The following is a 23,179-nucleotide window of genomic DNA, read 5'->3' as shown; positions in this document are numbered from 1 at the left end:
GTCCGAATCGATTCCGGCCACTGTGGTAAGGACTGAGCCTTGGTACACGGGGCGCATGCTTAACCAGCTGAGTTACCATGGCGCCCCATTTAATTTAAATGAAATATTACTTAAAACCACCACAGGGTTTCTGCAGGTTTCAACAAGTCAAAATGAAGACTTTTTAAGGCATTTTTAAGACCATTATGGATGAAATTTAAGTCCTTTATCCCAACATCAACTGAGCCCTAAAGAATAAAATCTGTTTTATGTCTATGGTACGATACGAAAGCTGATTGGCTGCTATATAAATTGCATTTGCAGACGTAATACAGTGAAAATATTAGTTAGACTCCGTGGAAACCCTGCTACAAGACTAACTAAACTGAAACTATATTTACTGGTTAAAAACTAATAAAAAAATGAGCTATAATTTGTCACTACTGAAAAAAAGAGACAGCATGAATTTATGTCGACTAACGTGACACTGAACCAGAGAAATCATAACTAACTAAAACTAAACTAAAATGAATTTAAAAAGTCAACAATAAAAATAAAAAGTAATTGGAAATTCTAAACTATTATGAACTTGCTGTGACTGTGTTAGTTCACTGAGTGAACATAGAAAGCCACTGTGTCTGTGTGTAATCATGCAATGTAGAACACTTTATTGTGAAAGCCCGGGTTCTAATTCTAAAGAGAGAGACATATTTTGTTAGGGTTTTTCCCTTTATATAGAACAGCTGAAAAGAGATCAGGGCCGAGAGAGGGAATGACGATCTGCAAAGGGTCCCGGGCGGACTCGAACCTGGACCGCCGGCCAGGACTGAGCCTACATGATGTGTGCACTCTACCAGGTAAGCTAGAGGCCACCCTGGAGTCGGAGCTTTATTTAACTGCACACAACAGAAACTTCGTATCAGTATATCTTCCTAAAACAATAAACCAACCATCAACAGAGAAAAGCACATACTGTACAGGCATATTGTACCTTTTTGCACTTTGTCACACAGCAGAAAGATTTCATCCCCTCCTTTGCAGCTTCCAGAGTTGCGGTTGACTCGGCAGATCTTTAGCTCAGCTGTGTTTGGAGCCCCTTTGAGACAAAAATAAATAAAAAAGCATGTATGAATTTATATAAATACAAATAAGTACAACAGCAAGGCTACGGATTAACCAGACACCTTTTAAATAAGATAATCCTTTATTAGTCCCACAGGAGGGACATTTGCAGTTATAAACAGGAAAAAGCAAAATATAACAAATAACCAGTAGAAAAGATAAATATAATAAGTAGAGAGACTTAATGGTTGTATTCACAGCACATAGGAAATGGGTAGGAATTTGGGCTGTGACTGACAAGTCAATACTATGCACATTAAGCTAAAATTCCATTATTTCCTCTGTATAATTCCCTGGTCTTTTCTGTTGTTACATTTTTATAAATGCACTGGAAGCAGTTCCTTTTTTTCTTATGGAGGTGTGTTTATATAGCTTCTGCATCTTCTCCAATTTTAATTTCACCACAGTGAAGCAGAAGGCAAAGTGCTTGATTTGTGTAATGTAAATTGAACCTCATATGTTGTATGTTTGTGCTCGAGTTAACTCATATGTGTTGCCCACTCACTGTTGTCAAAGATGGGCTGCGACACCACGGGGTCCAGAGAAAACAGCTCCCCTGTCTGCAGAGTGATGGAGGCCTGGAAGCAAAGCCGAACCGAGTTCAGGTCAAATTCTTCCTCCCACACCTTTGCCTCGGGAACTGCAGCCAAGACACAATGGGGGAAAGGGTGGGGTTCAAAATCAGGCAACACAGCCGTCTGGCAAAGCACCGCATCCTGTGGCATGTAGGCAGTATTTCAATATCAGTTAAGGGTGAAGCTAACAAATGTTGTGTGTTTTGTCCACTTCCAGGGACACTGTTGGTAAAAAAATAATTATGGAGCCAGAGAAAGGGGTAATATTCACAAAAATTAAAACTCAGAATTTCTGATAATAAAGTTGTATCTTTACAAATAAAAAGCTGCAATATTCTCTGAGATCATAGTGGTACACTGACGAGAAGGAACTTATTAACCAGAAAATAAGATTAGGAAGTCATGAATTTGCACAAAAACTCAATTACTGGTTATTACTGCTTATGCTAACTACCCAGGTAGCTAGTTCTTAACATAGCAAAAGGTAAAAGCTAAACTGGCTACAGCTTAAAATGCAAATATGTATCAATAGGAGGACAGAGAAGTATACCACACGCTGCATAACATGTATGCATGACAGTAGCTAGCTTGCCATTAGCCAAAAAGTATTTAGCTACAGTATTTTACCAGTGTCTTGTATAAGAACAGTCATTTCCAGCTAGTTTGTTAGCCTTGCAAGAAAAATCAAGGTTGCGAAAATTGTTACTGCAAAGTTAGGAGCGCTAGCAAAACTGCTGGTGCTACTAGTAATTTTTTAGGAAGAATGGGAACATTTTATTTTGAAAAACAGATGAAATGACAACATTATTTTTAAACTCTTACTTTTAGAGTAATTGAGCAACCTTTGGCTTTAGATTAGATTCTTTCTACTTTTATCAGTAACATTTACAACATAAATATCAGTTCATTAAAGTAAAGTCTTTTGTTGGAGATGTGGGATGAAGGATGGCCGGTTGCTTCATGTCCCATGGTCCTGTTTTGGACCAGGATACATGATAACCTATGTCAGATTGCAGGGACCCAGGTTCCCTTTAGCCCATAATTTGTTCTGGGAAATGGGTCAATTCTAAGTGGAATGACCAGCACATAAGAAGCTAGGTCCAGACTAGTTTAATGATAGACAGACAGATTATTTTAAGAGGATGGAAGAATGAAGGGGTGCCGTCAGTCCAGGAGTGGGCTTGTGAGATAGCTAGGGTGGCGGCGTTTGAAAAACACTGTCTAAACCGTATGCCATAATGGATGTGTATACTAGAAAACGGGGGCTCCTAAGAAACTTTGTGCCCTTATATGACAGGCTTATAGTGTTGTCATTTATTCATGTTTATTTGGTTTATTTTCTATTGTGTTAATATTTTGTTGAATGGTCTTAATATTGTAGTTTCTGTGTCACCTTTTCTTGATTTTTGTGTGGGTGGGTGGTGATGACGAAGGGGGGGGGGATGTTGTGAGTTGTATGTTGTTAAAAAATTTAAATTGTTAATCACACAACAAAAAAATAGTCTTTATGTGGGAGCGGGACATTGAGGGACTCTCCCCACACTGCACATTACCTTTTCACACAATGATAGCAGTGCTCTATGTCGCACGCTCTTCTTTCAGCATGACCACTTACTGTTGAAGGGGTTATTATTAGTCTGCAGCCTACAGGTGATGGCCTCATTCACGTCCTTCTTCTTGACACACTGTATGCCCAGGTTCTGAAAACTGAAAGCAAATACAGTCTAAGACCGAAACCAAAAGACAGAAACTCATAGAACTCTATTTCTGTTTTTTTTTTTTTTTTATGTGAAACAAAATACTTTGGTCAACGCCAAATTAACAGTTCACACACGGTTTAAGTTTTCTCTCTATTAGCCCTAGTTATAAACTTCTTTGCACAGCCACATTTAAAAGCCACATGTTAAAAAAAAAAAAAAAAAAAAAAAGTACAATCATTACCATGAGTAACTGACCACTTCCACCAGTTGAGAGAACTCGACTTGACTTTGAGTGCACTACCAGTAAAAGATATTTTAGACATTCAATTACATAAACTTGTTACCAGCTGTTTAACAGATATTCTATTGTATGTGTATCTGTTGTATGTGAAATATATATAAAACTAGGGCAAATGCAAAAGTGTTGTTCAAAAGATTTCGATACCAGTTCCTGAACCAGACTTTTTCAGGATACCAATTTTATAAAAATCCATTTTAACAAAAATAAATGACAACACTACGGTGCAAATGGTGGTTTTCCTGCCTGCCTCTACGACGTGTAACGAGCAGCCAATTACAAACAATATCAGATCTTGGCAGAAGCATGCTGCATGCTTATTGGCTCACTAACTCTGACAAGATTTACTCCTACGGTATTGAAATTTGGTGTTGAATGACGAGGCATTTTCGATACTCCATACTATGGAGGCAATTTGGTCAGTACTTAAAAATATCAAAGTTTGGTACCCCGCCCTACACAAAACAAAATCCTATTTTGAGAAAATCATTCTGTCTCTTATGTTCATATTACTTGCCTTTATCTACTATAATGTGTATGAGAAGTCTTTGTCATTTAGACTACCATATAGCTCTTTTCTAACTTTTACCAATGCAATGTACATTTTTCAATGTGAAAAACAAATGAGTAATATTAACAAGTGCACTGAATCACTCTGTAGTACAGTACTGCCAGTACACACTGTTTACATTTCGCCACAGTTGTGATAAAGAATGACAGGCCAACATAGTTCCCTCTGCCTAGATTGACTAGTTAAATTATGTAATAATAAACATTACGTGATTAAAAGTATCTTGTCAGTCACTGTCCTTGCGCTTTCCCCCCCACAGACCCTTAATACTTTCTTTACTCCCTTTTGCTTAGGCCTGCTGTAATTATGAATGTAATTGAACTTATTTACATTTTTTACTATAGTATTTTAGGATGCCTACTGACAACTGGCTGAGGTCTATGTATGGAAATGAGCCATAGAGGCTAAATAGCACAGGTAATTAAAGGAGACTGCCCACGATATTATAAACTAATAAACTAAACTACATATTCTGAGCAGTGGCAAGTTTTGATTGTCACATAGGATCCTAAACTGAAAGACAGCAAAGCAAGCAGAGGCAAAGTCAACTTGTCTTTAGGTAGTTAATGTTTTACCAAGGCGACAGTCAACACGTCATCTCCAAAGAAAGATAAAGTCCTTATCGTGGCCCATCTCTAACAAATGGAACCTTGTTTTAATGTGAAACCTCCGTTTCCCCTGAGGCAACTTTGTGTCCTTTTGAACACTCGCAAAAAGTGGCACCGCTTCTCTTGATTATCTCTTAAGTGCACAAGAAAGAGAGCATGGTGTCTCTGTCACAGCACAGTGTAAGCCACACATCCACTCTCCGGTCTACCTGTGTATCCGTCTCTCCTGCAGGTCTGCCTCATAGTAACCATGTTTGCAGTCTTTCCCAACCAGTTCGTGGGGGTGAGGCTTGTGCGGTGCATTCTTTGTCACCAACGAGATGCGAACATGCAGCGGCCCGCTATAGTTGTGCACCTGTAGGAGGAACATGCCATACGTGATTCCAAATATTATATGGGCACTCGAGAAGAGTGAATGCTTGCTTACAGTCTAGTTAAAGGGCTGATCTCTCTATGGCAGCCTACTTCTCAAACAGACATACTTCATCTAACCCATGAGTTCAATGTTTCTTCCATAGTTTCTTTTCTGTTTTTATTATTTATTTATTTTATTGAGCTTGTTCTGAGCTTGAATATGCCTTTTCAGTTGTGAAATTGTGAATAGTTGAATTAAAAAAAGAAGAAGAAAAAAGTTCTTGTTAATGTAGCTACTATTCCACATTTAGGCATACACAACAGCTCATAATACTTGGATTTACAAATGTTCTGTTATTTCTTATTATAAGTTATCATGGCTGGAATGAATCTCAGCGACTGATCAGCCAAAGGGTTTAAGCGTGATTTATTTAAATCAGCGCCGTGGAGATGCGGTCCCTAATTTGTAGCCTGACACGCACCCCCCAAAAATTGTGACTCGGCCTTGGTTTGTAGCACTTCATTTCCCTTGACTCATTTCCTGGTTCTCCTTCTTTCGTAAACAACATGAAATCAACCACAGGGTTAACTGTTCCTACAGTTAAGCTACAGATTTCCCGCCGTGGTCAGAAAGCACGGGGAAGACACTTTGTTTCTCTCACTATGACTCTAGAGTCCCTACTCTGAGGCTAATCAGACATGCCTCCGCAGAACCAGATATTTCACTTTAGGCCCTAGCTGTTTGTGGCTTCTACAAGCAACGATAATATATTAAGAAAAAGTAGATCTTTCTCACAGTTTTTTTTTGTTTAACTTTAAAAGGAATAGGAAGAATCGTATGGGCTATTATTATGTAATCTTAACTACATTAGATGGATAACAACAAGAAAACACGTTAAATAAGTTGCACCCCTCTCACCTTGATAGCTGGGTGGGTCTTAGTGGTGTCGTTGCTCTTCTCTCCGGGGATGCTTCCAGCCGAACGGCCCTCACACTTATACCTAAACCTCATCCCCCTCTGCTTGGGCTGCTCGATGATCTCTATGTAGGGGGTCGCAGCTTGGACTGATGGACAGGTGGAAGAAAGACAGGAAGAATGGGACTTAAATGCAGTGGCACTGGATAGTGGAAATACAAAATAATACAGTATCCAGACTAGGGCTGGGGAATACATCACTATTATATTGATATATAAGGCTTGATGTCGCGTTACATTTTGGATATGTAATATGACACAAGTGTTGTCTTTCCCTGGTTTTAAAGACTACATTACAATAAAGTTTTGTCATTTTCTGAACTTACTAGACTGTTGTAACTGTTCTATTCTTTGCCTTTTACCCACTTAGTCATTATATCTACATTATTGACGATTATTTATCAAAGGTCTAATTGTGTAAATATTATGTAAAAAGCACCAATGGTCAACCCTACAACATTGCCGCACTATCGACATTGATGTATTTTGTCAAAAAAAAAGTGGTATTATTACACAGGTACTCTAGATTGTGAAACACTGCCGGTCGACCTGAATCAGAGTGTCAACATAGAAATAGCTCTGTCATTGATAAATAAAACAAAGTGTTGAAATGTTTAGGTCTGAAAGGTCTGCAAAGTCATTGCACTGGTTTTTATTGAAGACTAACAACTTCCGGGAAATTGTTTCTTACCTGGGTTGAGTGGGGTCAGGCTCCATCCATACACACCTGCGGTGGACAGAAAACAAGAAAAGACATGTCAACCACTTGATAGTTGAAGTCTTAGAGCGATTAGTGGTTTACCATCTGCAGTACATGTCACACGGCATACAGAGGCAGCACCGATGACAAAAACCCAAAACTGCTGTCAGCACATATTTGTGGTTTAGTAAGAGTTTGTCATTTGTGTGCTGTGGTCAGGTCAGGGGGGAAATCTACTGGACACTGCAACATCCAAAAGAGGTAAAAAGGGTGCTGAGATACAAGGGTTTCTTGTATGTACAAGGGTTTTCAGCTAAATATATTAACTCGCCACTAAACTGCCCGCCAAGCGCGGAAAGAAGAAGTGCAGACTGCAGAGTTAAGCAAACAATGACAGACAGGGTGTGATGTCAGTGTCAAATTACCGGCCTTGTTGCGAGGAGCCTCAACTGTAAGTGAAGAGCAGAAGGCAGAGCTCTAGTTTCAGCTACTCGGTTAAACATGAATTGCTGAGATTCATTGCAAGAAGCGAGGTGTGACAAAAGCTCATTTGGTCAAAGCTCCACCCGCCAGCTAGTCGGACTTGTTTAAAGTGATATGTGTAGATCCTTTCCAAGTTGCAACATGCCTGCTTCCCAGTCTCAGACTAAACTCATAGAATGACAAAGCATGAAGGCCAATAGGTGTGTAATAATTACACATCCCTCCCAATTTATTGAACCTGATGTTGTTTAAGAGAAAGTAAACTCTTACCATAAATTGGCCTTCATAAATCACTAATACCAAATCAGAGCCTAAGCTCGTGTGAGTCACTTTCCCTGGAGGTGCCCTAACAAAGGCGTCACTGCTTCCACATGTTGTTGACTTGTTGTGATATGGATTTAGTAGCTCATCAATGTTACTGTCCTCTTTCTATACATATGAATAAATCGTGTCTATAGACAATCTCGATGTATTTTTGAAGGGAAGGTCTTTGAAGTAGAAAAAATGTGGAAAACACTTAATTCTAATAATGTATGCAAATTCATTATAGCCATAATAAAATCAGGCTATTTTGTTTTCATTTGTTTGCAAAGCAAAGGTAATGTGATATAAAATAGACACATGGGCAGGTTTTAAATTGTCACAAGACACTCTTCATATCGGCATACATATGACCCACTAAAGACACAGTATCTCACCACAACTTGGACAAAAGTATGGTGGGTTGTTTCCATGATTTCCGTCCACTTAAAGTCATGCTACAACCGAGGTGGGCGGTTTCTAGCAGCTAGAACCAATAACAATGGGAGAGATTTTTAATCAAAACGAATGCTACCTGTTGGCCGAATTCAACACAATGTATTAACACTGACATCCAAGAAAACTGGTTATCCCATATTTCCACCGATAGACAAATAACCAATAAATTGACACATCTCCGAACGAGGGTTGTCATTTTCAGTCACTATGGGGAAATTCATGAGGTGGACTAACCCAACAGGCCTTTGGCAGCTTTGTTCACACGTGCCAGGTAAGTAACACACAGAGGAATAAATACAACCAATGTAACTTCCACTCGAATATGGCAGGGATAAGTAACACAGGCACCAAATATGTCATACTTCCTACTGTACGTTAGCTAGCTTAACTATCCGGGAACAGCAGACTCCCCGTTAGCGCAAACCCAGTGATGGCGGGGCTTTCCCCTGTGCGCAAAACAACTCCCTGTACATTTTCATCTTCTATGTATACTCGAAGTAAACAGGCCGAGCAAATAAACCCAGCTCCACTTACCGTCCATGGCCGTGTCCGACTCACGCTTCTCCGTCGACACCACTGTTTATTTGCCGTTTGTTTTTGTCTTTTCAGCTAAAAGACGCGACAGTGCGGACTCCAAAACTTCTTGACATTGCTGTGTTCTATCGCCTCCTTCGCTCCACCCACGTCTGTGTACACCGAGCGCAGATAGTAAAGCTGGACAATACAAAGCTTCCGGTAAAAACTGTACAGAAATAGTGCACCAATGTGTGTGTGATCATGCGGACTTCACTATTTACAAGAAGGCATGGGACTGGTGCATGAAAAGTCCTCTTCATTATCTTAATGTCTTTCTGACACTCAGTAGGCTATACACAAATGACTCCTATTTTCCTTTCATTTGTTTTCTTATTTATTTGAAATCGTTGAATAGTAGTAGAATATCACATCACAGCATAAACAGTGTAATTTCAACTACAAAAAGCTATAATCTCCTTGCCTGTAAATAAAACTTGGGCACTTTATATAGGCTATAAGTTTAATATACTATTCAACGACATCGAAAATATATTTCTTGTGTCAAAAATATCGATGCATTTACTTAAAAGAAAATGTTTTGTTTTTTTATTGAGAAGGGATCAGAATAATGTTGATGAGATTGTTCATGACAAAATGTTTAGGTGAAACAATGGACAGTGATCTTAATTGATCAAATATTGAAAAGCAGAAATAAGATTGACAGAGAAATTTATTTTTATAAGTCTTTTATTTCATATTTCTCTGTAGTAGTGTCTTAAAATATTATAACTTTCATGCTTATTATATATATATTCATATCTTGCTTGTCATATATTCTTACATGCTTATTATATATATCTTTAATGCTTATTATATGCACATTTAACAAAACTGTGTTTCTCTTTGCTCTCCCTCTTTTTCTGTGTTGCTGCTGTTTCTTACAAGAGGTCATAAATGTCTCACTGTTGTATATCACAGAGGTAGCAAATGTCTTAGATTCAAGGTCATTTAAAGTACAAGTCGTTCTCTTAGCGTAGGCATAAACCAGATAACGAATGTATCAACAACTGTGAATAAAGGAACAGAGCTGCAGAGAAATCGCTGAAGTTCCACCAGAGCCTTGCTGCAGATAGGAGGCTCTTCGCGTGACCTTCCCTCTTGCAATTGTCTATCAAACTGCTCATTTGCCGTCTGAGTCTCTTTTCTTGCTTGACCGTGTTTATTTAGTAAGTTAAAGTGTTATGAACCTGACAAAGATTGTAGGCTACCTTACAAAAAATGTTAGCCTACCATGAAAAGACTCCAATGTATTCCATAAGCTGGGTATTCATGTAGAGCCATTAAAGGGACAGGAAACATCTGATGATCTTCTGTTCTGTCTTTTTGAAGCTTTTTCGTAATTTTATCCACGAGGCTGTGATGTTATTGTCTCCTTTTTTTGTTTGAGGTAATATTTCACATGGTCATTTCCGATTGTGTCTATTTTTGGACATTGTGCTAGGATTGTAGAGGCTGTTTTATGAACTTCAAAAAATAGTACATCATTTCTTTCAAATTGATTGAGTGTGAAGTTAAACACATTATTCAGTTAATACATTAATGATGACACTTATACATAAATATATGTACATTTAGTATAAATAGCAAAACATTTAATTAAATAGTTTATTATTAACTAGTTAAATGTAATAAGGGTTGCATGGGTTTTTACGGCAACTTTACTTTGCTATTATTTTGAAGGAAACAGTTGTCTGTTTCCGGTGTTGTCCTTTAGCTAGCTTGACGCAGCTGCACCCCTTTGGTTTTCTTCTGCAGTGCAACTTGCCACCACCCACTCAAAACGGTGCGGAAATACCCAGATGACGCACTTAAAAGCACCATAAAAAAATAGGTTGTGAGTGGGAGAGGCAATAGCATAACTTCTGGCTTTAGTCATAACCTGGAGAGAGAGTAAGTCTGGATCCCCGGCGGCTGGCCTACGCAAAGATCAGTTTTCCAGGCCTTGTCAATGGCAAAGTAGTATCAATAAACATGCAGGGGTCCTACCTCTTTTAATCATTATTATTTGATCGTTACCGTATTTGTCCAACTGGAAAAAATCATAAAACAGTCTTAAAAACAATGTAGCCAAAACGTCACACATAAAATTCACATTCCAACCAGAATAAGGCGCTGTAAGAGAATTAATCAACATCTGCACTCATTACCAGCACTGTGCATTAATCCCCTGACTGATAATATGTAGTGAGTGGACCTTAAATATGTCTCTTTTTTGTTAACTTTCCCACAGGTTTCTGCATGTCAAGCTTGCTTTTGTGTTAATAAAAGTGGATCATGAATAACAATATCTGATCTGTTTTTTTGTACAATGTAGGCTACCAAAAATGAAAGAGGCTTAGATAATAAATTGTTGCAAAATTGTTCAACTGAGTTCAATTTTTAATTATATTTGTTGAAATATAGCAGTAACTTGCAAAAGCCCTGACGAGACTGACGCCTTTAGGTTCTGTCGGAAATCATAAAAACAAGTTGACAAAACAACAACAAAATGCAAATATAAAGGTGGGAATTGTCCATTACATTTTTTTTATCGAGTGTCCAGGTTGTTCCCCTGTTTGTCTCACAGAAACATGCTTCCACTGTTTGAAGTAATGCAGATAGGTGGTCCCTAAGTGACTTTTAAATGCTAAATGTATGCTGAGAAAGGCCGATGGTCCGGATAAACTGTGATTCATCAATGTATTCACTGTACTCACAGATTCTATTCATAGTGGTGTGGTAACTTTGATCTATCATGTGCATGTTACATTGTATGTCAGCATACTGTTACAAATATAGTTAAGGATATGAATACTTTGAAATAGTTTGCTAATTGATTTTGCAATTGCTGTATACACAAAGAAAAATAACCGGAAATCTAAAATGCCACACATGCGTTCTGGTGAGGAAGATTGTGAGATGCGGTTGAAAGCTCTATATTACAGTAGATAGATTTAACTATCATTTTAAAAACAATGTCCTTTCTGGCTGATTAAAAAACTCACTTTTCTCCTTTTTATGATGTGAGCATCTAAATGCATCCTACTGGTCCTAAACGGGAAGCTTGCAAAACACTGTTAATGCCCTTTACGTTTTCTTAATACATCCATGCCTTTAAGGCTAATTAAAATCTCCTCACTTTTCACAGTTTTTTGTAATGGGAGCTAGAGTATCCGAGGGGCCTCTAAATGCATTCTAATAGTCCTGAACGGGAGGCCTGTGGGTGGGAGGAGGTTGGCGGTGCGTTTCTGTGCAGTGAGGCGGTGCCTGCCCTGCCTACTCTAGACTGCGGCGGGCACAGTTGTTAGCTACAGAAATGGCGGAGGGGGAGTTGGACGTCGACTCGCTGATTTCCAGGCTTTTGGAGGGTAAGTTTGCAGCCACATTCATATGTATCCCTTTGTTGCGGCTTTACCCGCTCAAAGATGATTTCGGTTTGGTTGTAACGAGAGTCGACAAGAGAAAGGCCCGCTTTAGAGTATCCCGTTGTAGGAGGGAACAGGACTCGTCCCGTGTATATGTTAGGGATGAAATCATGCCTAATGGAACGTGAGACTTTTCCTAAATGTTGTGAGTGTTAAAGTGTGAATTCCCGATTGAATGGTACCAAAGTTGTAGTTCGAGGACTGTTGTTTGTAGGCTACCCCCCCCCCCGTCAGGTCGAGTATTGGAGAGAACACCAGACCAACCTTTAAACTATCTATAGAAAATGATTTTAGCCTCGATAAATGTCGCAACAACGCTAACGTTACTTGTATTGCACCATTAGAGGTGTCATCACTTTGGCATGTACCGCGTACAACACTAGCTCAAAAGTGTTAACTATAGAAAATAAAATAAAAACGGCTCTTCTATATTTTCGCCCAAGCTTTTCACAACAAAGTACACCATGGCGGGAGGGAGCTCGTGGGTGTATATCACTTGTTGTTTTTTTAAAACAAAGTGAAGCTTGGTGAATTCTAAGTATAACGAAAATGTCAACACAAGTGTCTGTCTCTGAAGACATCTGAAATCCTGGTTTTTAGTTTGCATGTTAATCGTTTGCCCACAATCACAAGAAAAATGTTTCTAAACGGGATTTGGCATAGGATTTCTCAGCTGAAAAGAGAAGGCACGTTACATGGTTATTATGGTTATTATGGTTATTATGGTATTGTTATTGATAAATTTAATGTTTACACAAGCCACATGCCTTGATGATATGTCACTTTAAATAGACCTGCAGAGTTTCTACCTTGTAAGCATTTTAAAAGAAAGTTTGTTTCTCCATGTAGGCCTATTTTTGTAATTCCATAGCCAGTGTTTTTAAAAGATACACATACCGCTATGTATGAACGAGGATTCATCTTTAAAAGATGCCATTTATTCTGTTAAACAGTGCATATATTTAAGCTTTTATCCTTCAAAGGTTTTAACATTAATGCAACTGATGGCAGATAATCTTCTGATTTTTATTATTATTATATTAATATATTTATCAGTGATAAAAGAAGAAGCGTTCCTAGTTTAGCTGTGAATGACAATAAATCAGAAAAATTCTATCTACTCTGGTAGGCATCGACCAATTATCGGCATGGCTGATTATTGGCCGATATTTGCCAATTTACAGATGATCTGTATCTGTGTTTTATTAGACCGATAAGTTAATGAATTAAAACGTGTGCTACTTCGGCTTTGATACAGCTGTTTGCAGTCTGCAACTCCTGCAAGCAAACTGTTAGCACTTTAACACTTTTTATTTTATTTTAGTTTTTTTTTTTTGACTTTGTATTATGTTTAAAGTTTAAGTTTTATTAAATAATTGCTTAAAGCATTTAAAGTAACTTTTGTGTTGGAGTTAATATACAGTAAAATCATTTCGGTTTCAATCATCTGTTCCATTAACTACTAATCATTGGTATCAGCCTTGAAAAACCAGAATCGATTGGGTCAAACCCTACATGTCTGGAGATAGTTTGGTCGTTTGAGACTGCAAAAAGAAACCTGAGTCCCTTTTGAAGACGGTGTTGCTCATACACCTTTGTTATGTGTTGGGTATTACTGGATTGTTAGCAGTGCTAAATAAGGGATCCTGACAGACCGTAACGGAGCTGCTCCAGCTTATCTGCCTTTCTCTTGCCTTTCATTCTCTTGAGACAGTTGTCCCTCAGTGTCTTCAGTAAACGTGTGGACAGGTGAGGGCAGCGGTGAATACTCGTGATCGATTGTCGTCACACGCAGATTCATTCTGTGGCCTAAAAATATCAAAATCAAACCCAAACGTACACACAGTTTTGCAGCATATGCTAATGGGCGAGCACAATGGGGATCAACATGTCAGTATAACCTAATCTCGTGTGTGTGTGTGTGTGTGTGTGTGTGTGTGTGTGTGTGTGTGTGTGTGTGTGTGTGTGTGTGTGTGTGTGTGTGTGTGTGTGTGTGTGTGTGTGTGTGTGTGTGTGTGTGTGTGTGTGTGTGTGTGTGTGTGTGTGTGTGTGTGATGTTAAAGTAACAGCAATGTAAGCCTGTATTGTCAGCTGGGCAAGGCATTACTGTAGCTAGTTAGCTGGCTGTAAATTTAGTTGCTTTTTTTGTGAAGCGGCGAGGAAATTGAAGGGATCTGGCCCTAAAGGCTTCCAGATGTGAGCTGTGAATATATCCAACCATTCATCTTCTTTCAGCCACTTTCTCTTTCCGACTACAGCTAGTTTGTACACGGCCGGCGCAATTTTTTTTGGTGTTAAAATACCAAGTGAAAACACTTATGTTTTTCTCTGAAATACTGTAGTTTGAGAAATGTCTAATCACTTTTTTGTCAAATGTTAAATGTCTGAACACAAAAGCCGTTCAAGAAGAATCTCCACATTTAATCGTCTGTTCAGGTGCCATGTGATACTGTAGGTGTTTTTGATTAAAGTCAGCAATTGTCTGATCAAAGTGCGTCCGTTAATGGTTATTTTCAATACTGATTAAACTCTCAGTTATTTTCTTTATTAGTCGTTTCATCTATAGAATCTCAGGAAGAAAAAAAAGTGATTTGCTAAATCTCAAGTTGACATTTAAATAGTTTCTCGTAAACAGCAAGAGTTGTGTTATTCATCTCTTCTGTGAACAAAACATGGAACAACCTGTATCATATTGGGTAGTTAATGTTTCCTGTTAAACATGAGGGCAACAAAGGCAAACTGGGACACTAGGTCACATATTTGGACCATACACAGGCAGACATAGGCTACACACCCAGTCTAGAGCTAGGTGATATGGAAAAAATCAGATAACCACGATCTTCTTCACCAAATACCTCAATGGCGATATTGTAGGGTTGACAATTTGTGCTTTCACAAAAGTATATATACTACTAGATTTTTGATAAATAATTGTCAATAATATGGATTCAAATGACTGAGTGGATAAAGGTAAATAATAGAACAGCTAGAACAGTCTGGAAAGTTCAGAAATCACTTTACTGTAATGTAGCCTTTAAAACCGGGAAAAGACAACACTTACACCATATTACGATATTTAAAATCTAAGACGATATCTAGTCTCTTATCACGATATCAATATGATATTGATATATTGCCCCGCACTAACTCAAACTGTTCCTCGTGATCTGAAGACTTGACCTTTCGACAACACAAACCCCTCTCGCAGGCTTTTCTTAACTGATGAATCCTGGGTATTTATCATCTTAGTTTACTAAACCAGATCACATCTACAGCCTGCTTATAGTTAGACCTTTACTAAATGGCCTTTTCCCTGACTTTCAGTTCAAGAAGCTCAGGTTTTCCCTTTGCCACACCAGGGAGTCCTTTCTTTCTGCAGGAAAAAAGGGAGCTTCTCCTTAAAGTAGGACATGAGATCCGTTTCCACTTTAATAGGGGGTTAAGCTCTCACTTTTTCAATGAGCTTTGGTGCCAGTGGGGAATCTACATACTCATGCACACAGACGCACTCACGGAGAGCTCTGTGATCTCTTATTAAATGTCAACCAGGACAGCTGTCCCTGGTAGAAATGAGCCTACCCTTTAGGTGACGCACACACGGGGAGAATGTAAAAAAGGGGATTGGGTTAACTGCAACCCCATTACGAGAAGCAATGATTATTGTTTCATTATATCTCATATCACACAACATCTGTTCTCCTGTAACTTTCACCAGCAAAAACGAAAAAAAACAAAAAAAAAATGTGGTGATGATGTCATCACCACGGTAGTGACACATCACCTCCGGTTTTGCTATGATGATAATCGTCACAGCCCTAAGTGTTGGCAAGCTTATGTGCTCACAATGACAATGTTAACATGGTCATGTTTAGCGGGTGTAACATTTATCATGTTCATAATTTAAATTGATCAATGTTAGCATGCTAACATTTGGTAATTGGCACAAAACTCAAAGCCAATGCATCATTAAGGCTAATTTATACTTCTGCGTTAAATCGATGCCGTGGCTACGTATGTAGGTACGTAGAGACACAGACCCCATGCCGTAGCCTGACATGCACCAACAAATTTAACTATATGTTGTGGCGACACAGATCACAACAAATGTGATTGGTCCACTCGGCCGTGGCTTGGTAGCGGTGTATTTCCCCCGACTCATGTCCTGGTTCTCCTTCTCCAAAAAACAACATAAAATCCAGGAGAGGGTTAACTTTTCCTGCTACAGATTTCCTAAAATGGTCAGAAAGCACAGGGGAAGCACTTTGTTTCTCTCACTATGACTCTAGAGTCGCTACTCGCTCGGAAGCTAACAATAATCACTGTCACTCTCTCACTCGCTCTACCACACACACACACACACACACACACACCCACCCACACGCTGGCCCTGCTATTCTCTTAAAGAGATCGATGCACACACCAACGCACAAGTATAAACTTCAGGCCACTTTCGTATGCTACGGCGAAAGCTCTGCATGGAGCCTCCGCACAACCAAAAATCCCACTTAAAGGGTAACTACCATTTTTTTTTTCTTTATCCTGGACCCTATTTCCTATGTTTTTTTTGTCTAAGTGACTAATGGGAACATCAATCTTTGACATTGGTCCAGTATTAAGCAACACGGCTGCAGTCGGCAGCGGCGAAGCAAGCTACAATTTAAGTTAATAGAGCAATTGTCCAACTTGTATTAACGTTCACAAAAGTGCTCGTTTTACCACTGACAGGCTCAGATTAATATTCTAAGTGTCTGACAACATTCTCTCTGTTGCATTATTTTGCAGATACACTGAGAACAGTGTCACAGAACCAGCTGTGAAAAACCAGGGCGTTGTGTAGGGAAGAGACTAAGGCTGAAACTTGGGATTATTTTCATTGCTGATTTATTTTCTCGATCAGCTGATTGGTTGTTTGGTCTATACAATTGTGAAAAAAATGTGTTTCTCAAAGCCCAAGATGAAGTCCTCAAATGTCTTGTTTTGTTCACAATTCAAAGAAAGTCAGTTTACTGTCACAAAGGAGTGAAGAAACTAGAACATATCCACATTCAACAAGCTGGAATAATTTTTCCATAAAATATGACCCAAACTGATTTCTTTGCTTATCAAAATAGTAGAATATTTAATTCGTTTTTGCAGCTCTATAAGAGACCCATTTTTTCAATGTATACAATAGACTGTGAGTGTGTGGGCATCCAAAGACACGCACCCACACACCCATGTGTCCTCCAGCAGTAGTTTGGTGGAGGGGTTGACACGCGTTGCATAACCGACAGGCTAAACCCGATCAACTGACAACATGGTTTACAATCACCGAGGCCTCCCAATGGCCTCAGCGTGCAGCTTTCTGATCTCTCTGGTTTCATTTGTCACTCTGAATACAGTAACTCGTCATTTGCGGTCTTGTGACCAGTCTTGTGAGTCAGAGTTGAAAGATAACCAACACAATGGTGTATAGATGAACTTCCCAAAGCCATTGGTCTGTATAAATATATAAAGGCATTTGTATGTCTGCGTGCTAATATTCTGTAGTCGGAGGAGCTCCACTTGTCTAGTCTTGTCACTGGTTCACATCGGGCCTAGACGCTCCGTCCCAGTGGACTCAGTAACATGAAGCCTACTGTAGTGGGATTCATTGCATATCAGGTGGCTCAACGTTTATTTTTAAAAGTACTGGGGTTTAATCCCAATGCACAGGTATTCATGACGGCCTCTTCCAGTGCGGAGCTGATTAAGAAAACATAATTAATTGGCGGTTAGGTGTCTTATTACCGGGGTGTGATGGCCTGTCACAATCGATACTGTCAAGGCCACATTACATAGTGTGGGAAATGAATCAGCCGTCTATTGAAGGGCTGCAACTAGTCGATTAATCCGTTGATCATTTTCCGTTGATCAGGGTTTCCCAAAGCCCAAGAAGACGTCCTCAAATGTCTTGTTTTATCCCCAACTCAAAGATATTCAGTTTACTATCACAGAGGAGAGAAGGAACTAGAAAACATTTGCATTTAACAAGCTGGAATCAGAGAATTTTTTATTTTTTTCATAAAAATTACTCATTCTGATTAACTGATTATCAAAATAGTTGGCTATTAATTTAGCAGTTGACATCTAATCGATCGCAAAGATATTCATGCCTGCCTGGAGTTGATTAAGAAAACATATACTTAGGTGTCTAATCACCGGGGTGTAATGGCCTGTCACTGCGGTGAGAAACAATTACACAGCCCTGCATGGCACTGTGGGACATGAATATCTTGTTTTAGTTCAACTCTCAGTAGCATGTTTTAAGATTTTAATATTTCACAGCAGAATCACTCCGGTTGATTCTGGCACATTTGAGCCGACGTCGCAGTTTTCACAGCATGGCTCAGCAGTTTGCTTCCCTGTGTTTTTCTGTTTGTTTGACTTTTCCATAACGACTCGCTCCCTCTCCTCCTCATTAGTGTTTACTAGTGTTGTTGTGCTCTAGCAAAGCAGCTATTACAGATTTCCCAACATGCACATGCTAAGCCCACGCCGGCCCAGGCTTTAGCGACAACAGGCCCTCTGTCTGGCCCGCCAGCACAGGTGGCCAGTAGGCTTTATGCAGCACAATCCACACCACGGCCCCATACATCAGCCAGTTAGAGAAAGGGGGAGGCAGAACGGAAAGTTATATTTTGGAGCCATTTTGGTTTATGGGCAAAGACGCCAGCCAAGTTGTACCCCAGTATGGGTACATGAAATCCCTCTAAAGGGCATTTCTCTTTTAAGGAGCTGTCCAGTTTGTGGTTATTTCCTGAGATGGATTCGTCACTGACTTGAACTGCACAAGTCTTTAGACAATCTGCATCCACTTTCCACACGCTTTATGTAAGAAACACATGATAAAGGCATAGGGGTCAATCAAATATAAAGACTGATTTTTTATTAAGTTTATGTTAGGGTGTAACAGTACACAAAGGCCATGCTTCCGTATGTACCTGGGTTGTGCTGTCACTTCTAGTGTGTTACTGTAAAATGTCATTAATTTTTGAAAATTTGTAAAGATTAAATTTGCTTGCTGTGGTCAATAGGAAATTGAACAAATGCTATTATGCCAGTAATGGGTCATCATTATTGCAGAAGACTAAAACCTGCATATTTGCAAAGGGACAAAAGTCCAGTAAGATAATAAAATAATAACAACATAATTCCACATTAGCCATCATAAGCAACTGGTCATACCAGACCTAGTGAGGCTGTCGCAGTAAAGGGGAATTATATTGCTTCTAAATGATGAACTTTTCATTTGTGAGAGTTTGCTTGTGTAATTTCTTCTTTCAAACGTTACATAGTTACACTTTACCTGACGGAGGCTACCTTTGGTGACACATTTTAGACTAAAGACCAGTAAATGGCTGGCTTGTCCAATTGGGAAAAGCTGTTTTTTTTGGGTCAGTGGTTAGGGTAAGTGTGTGTGTGTGTGTGTGTGTGTGTGTGTGTGTGTGTGTGTGTGTGTGTGTGTGTGTGTGTGTGTGTGTGTGTGTGTGTGTGTGTGTGTGTGTGTGTGTGTGTGTGTGTGTGTGTGTGTGTGTGTGTGTGTGTGTGTGTGTGTGTGTGTGTGTGTGTGTGTGTGTGTGTGTGTGTGTGTGTGTGTGTGGATCTATTTAGCTTTAGGTAACATGTCAAAGGCTGAACTGAAGGAGTTGACAAAGTATTCTGCCCTCTCATAATACATGGTACGTTGGTGTCACCCTTCTTGTTTTCGTCGGCCTTGGAAAGCTGCTGCTGAGTTGCGTGGTGTGTTCAGGCTGCTGGCGTGGCATTCTGCTATGGAAACAACAATGGAGGAGCCTGTGTGGCGGGGAGTGTTCACCCCCTGGCACCAATCGTGGCACAGAGCTCACCCAGGCTTTTCAGTTGGCTGGCGAGGCTTTTCCAATAAACCCTCTCTCCCCTCTCTATTCTATTCACTCACTCGCCTTCTGCGTCTCCCACACTCAAGCTTCACTTTCTCTCTCTACATTTCTCTTGCTTGCTTCCCCTCTCCATCTCTCCCACACTTTGTTTATTTCTCCCCCAGTCTCTCTCCTCTCAATTTCATCCCTTCTTTTAGCCCCACAAAGACAGCCATTCACACATGGCACTTAAAGGCGGACAAAACGTCCTCTGAAAATGTGAAGCCTGCACAGAAAAATGCCATCACAGTTGGGACTTTTGCCTTAAGATTCTCTCCCGCTCTCTTCGCCAGAGATTCTTTGTGCTTCTCGTTCACTGAGGGGTCAGTGTTTTCCATCGTCCCTGTGTGGGAGAGGGTTAGACGAAGGAGGGGAGCATTGGCCTTGTGCCCACTTGGAAAGAATAGAGACTGGAGGTGGACAGCTAAAAAAAGGCCTGCCAAGGCATCTTTTTGGTGCAGTGACTGAAACATGGACATGTCATACTTGCTTAAAATGCCTGGCTCTTTTTGACCCATCACAAGTTATTAGCATATGTTTTGTTTCCATGACTTTGCAGTTCTTCTTAGCTCTACGGAGCGTTTCAGCATCTTTTAGCCCATTGTTTTGGTATTCTGGCCCTGCAACTTATGCCTACCATCCACTTGAAGACTTTGAACAAACTTTAGAAAGGACTTGCTCAATGGTGTTTTAAGCCCCCAACATCGACTTACAGGAAGCGCTGTGACCGCTGACTTCAAGGCACCTAACCCTAACCATAACACTAACGCTAACCATTGCCAAATCCTAGTGCCTTTCAGACAGTGCTGCCTGGAAGGTGAAGTTGGGAGCTTAAAACACCTTATAACACCATCTCACATCTAAAGACAATCATCCAACATCCAAAGCTAAAGACTATCATCAAATGGAAAGACTTGGCATCTTGCAGGGTCACATATTGCACAACTATAACTAGCGTTAGCTGGTAACTTAAAGGAAAGTTTGCCGATTTTCTGTTCTGCCATATACGAATGGCGGTAGAACCCGGTGGTCTGCGTTTATCCACCAGTAAAAGTCCAGTTGGAGTACGCACTTCAACTTGTCCTTTTTAGTGTTTAGCTTAGCACGATGTCATAGCAACCATAAATAACACCGGTTCTAGTCATTTGTGACTACCTGTTTGGCAGTGGAGGAAGCGCACCCATTGGTTGATTAATGTTCACGTGATTTAACTTCACTACCAAGTAGGGGTGTGACGAGACACAAGATTGGGATCATGAGAAAGAGACAAGATTTTAATATTCTTTTTAAGAAAACTTTAATTAAGAAATATGACTGGAAAACTAGTCTTTACTTAGAGAACCAAGGTTACAACGTAACCAAGTGTTTCATTGCAGCCGTAAACAAGGAAGTAGGCTGCTCTTTGGTTTATTACCACTTTAAGACGAGGGGAGAACATTTCTCTTTGTTTAAAATCAATAAAAGTAAGGTTAGGTTTTGCTTTATGCTTTCGACTTATTTAAAAAAAGACAGGGAAAGAAAGCAATCAGCGCGAGTCAGCGCCACACTGAGCTACATGCCGCAATCTGTGTGTGTCTCAGGCGCGAGTGTCAGAGCGGCTGTACCCTCTAACGTTCTAACTCTGGGTTTGACCCGCAGCTTTTTACAACTGCAACTCCGCTACCGCGCTGCAAAAGTGAACTCAGAGGCAACTTTGGCAAACGGACAAGGGATCTTCTATGCTTATTTAGAGGTCCAATCCTAACTCGTCTTCAAAGCCAGATGTATTATAAGACCAACCTGGTTACACTCAGTCTACTGGCTCTTGGCTGCTGCTCTGCACTTGTGACCGATATCATGAGACAATTTTACCTCAACAAGGTCACATTTTAATCTCGTCACACCTCTACTACCAAGACTTAAAAATTACAATAATATCAAATTAGTTTTATTTTGTCAGAACGTCAAGACGTGGAAAAGACTGACTGGGACTGACTTTTATGACCACCTTACACCAACCGATTGAGACAACGGGAGCACCCCAAATCTGGCAAGACCCCTGATTTCATTCCGATATTGGACAATAGTCTGCGACAGTGGAATCGCTTCAGCAGGCAGCGGTTTTTGGCAAGGAGAGCGCTCTGAAATCCCCCGTACCCAGTGAAACAGACAAAGTTAGCGGCTAGCTGGTGAACATAGTGGAGCATTTAGCAGCTAAATAGCAGGAGATGATTTCTCAAGAGTTGGTGGAGAACAAAACAGGGCGAAAAAGAGAGTGAATATTGGACTTGCATTCATCAGGGGGACACAAACGCGACTCCAAGTGAATACTAATGTTGCTCATTGTGTGCTGGATGGGTTTTATGTAAAACTTTACATTTCCTAATGTAAGATACTGAATAAGCTCGGCTCTGTCCACATATGTGTGTCCATAATTGACACTTCATTGTCAATGGTTTTATCATCATCAGATATATTACCCATGCGAGTATATTCCCACAATAGGTGCATCCAAAATGGCACTTGGTTCAAGAGAGAGCCTTCTTCCTTTCTTTATATTTTCTTTTCTTTATGACATGATATGATGACATAAGTGGCATTGAAAAGACAAGCGTAACCATGGCCAAAGGCAAAAAATAGTGCAGTTAAAATATAGTAGGGCTACTATTGATTAACTTAATTGTGAATTAATCTGTTGATTATTTTCCTGATGAATCAAATAGTTGTTTGAGCTATAAAATATCAAAACATTAAGAAAAATATCAACCAGTATTTCCCAAAGCCCAAGATGACGTCCTGAAATGTCCTGTTTTGTCCACTCTTTAAATATATTAAGTGCAATGTCACAGAGGAGAGAACAAACTAGATCATATTCACATTTAACTGGAATCAGAGAATCTTTTTTTTTTTCATCAAAAATGACTCAAAGCGACTAATCGATTATCAAAATGGCTGGCGAATCATTTAACAGTTGACAACTAACCCATTCATATGTGCAGCTCTGAAATACAGGAATGAAATATAACATGATATAAATAAATAATGCTGTGGTAGACCGGTGTACAGGAATAGTGTTGATGTGGATGGGCTTACACAGCTCTTTGGCAACGCTGTGGACCTCGACTCGCTCTGTTCTCTCTCTGTCCCGTGCAGCAACAGAGCCTCCAAGTGCCCCC

General features: G+C 39.8%; 2 protein-coding genes across 5 annotated transcripts in view; one reads left to right on the top strand and one right to left on the bottom strand.

Moving 5' to 3' along the window:
- The window catches only part of rela (v-rel avian reticuloendotheliosis viral oncogene homolog A), a 14,741-nt gene extending 5,823 nt beyond the window's left edge, over positions 1-8,918 (bottom strand). For 2 of the 4 annotated variants that reach the window (XM_032544438.1, XM_032544439.1), the window contains exons 1-7: positions 8,660-8,918; positions 6,875-6,910; positions 6,127-6,272; positions 5,063-5,208; positions 3,292-3,383; positions 1,607-1,741; positions 971-1,075 (exon numbers count right to left, since the gene is read on the bottom strand). In XM_032544438.1, coding sequence (XP_032400329.1) covers positions 971-1,075; positions 1,607-1,741; positions 3,292-3,383; positions 5,063-5,208; positions 6,127-6,272; positions 6,875-6,910; positions 8,660-8,666 — 667 coding nt within the window. In that variant the 5' untranslated portion in view covers positions 8,667-8,918. The remainder of the gene's footprint in view (positions 1-970; positions 1,076-1,606; positions 1,742-3,291; positions 3,384-5,062; positions 5,209-6,126; positions 6,273-6,874; positions 6,911-8,659) is intronic. The other 2 variants (XM_032544435.1, XM_032544436.1) reach the window with 1 other exon arrangement.
- Positions 8,919-11,829: 2,911 nt separating this feature from the next.
- Positions 11,830-23,179, top strand: part of LOC116707200 (serine/threonine-protein phosphatase PP1-beta catalytic subunit) — a 26,683-nt gene continuing 15,333 nt past the window's right edge. The window contains exon 1 of the mRNA XM_032544481.1: positions 11,830-12,048. Coding sequence (XP_032400372.1) covers positions 11,997-12,048 — 52 coding nt within the window. The 5' untranslated portion in view covers positions 11,830-11,996. The remainder of the gene's footprint in view (positions 12,049-23,179) is intronic.

The sequence above is a fragment of the Etheostoma spectabile genome, chromosome 19, assembly GCF_008692095.1.
Source record: "Etheostoma spectabile isolate EspeVRDwgs_2016 chromosome 19, UIUC_Espe_1.0, whole genome shotgun sequence".
Lineage (NCBI taxonomy): Eukaryota > Metazoa > Chordata > Actinopteri > Perciformes > Percidae > Etheostoma > Etheostoma spectabile.
Note: the sequence above shows the minus strand (reverse complement) of the source record. Positions and strands in the feature narration are given on the sequence as shown.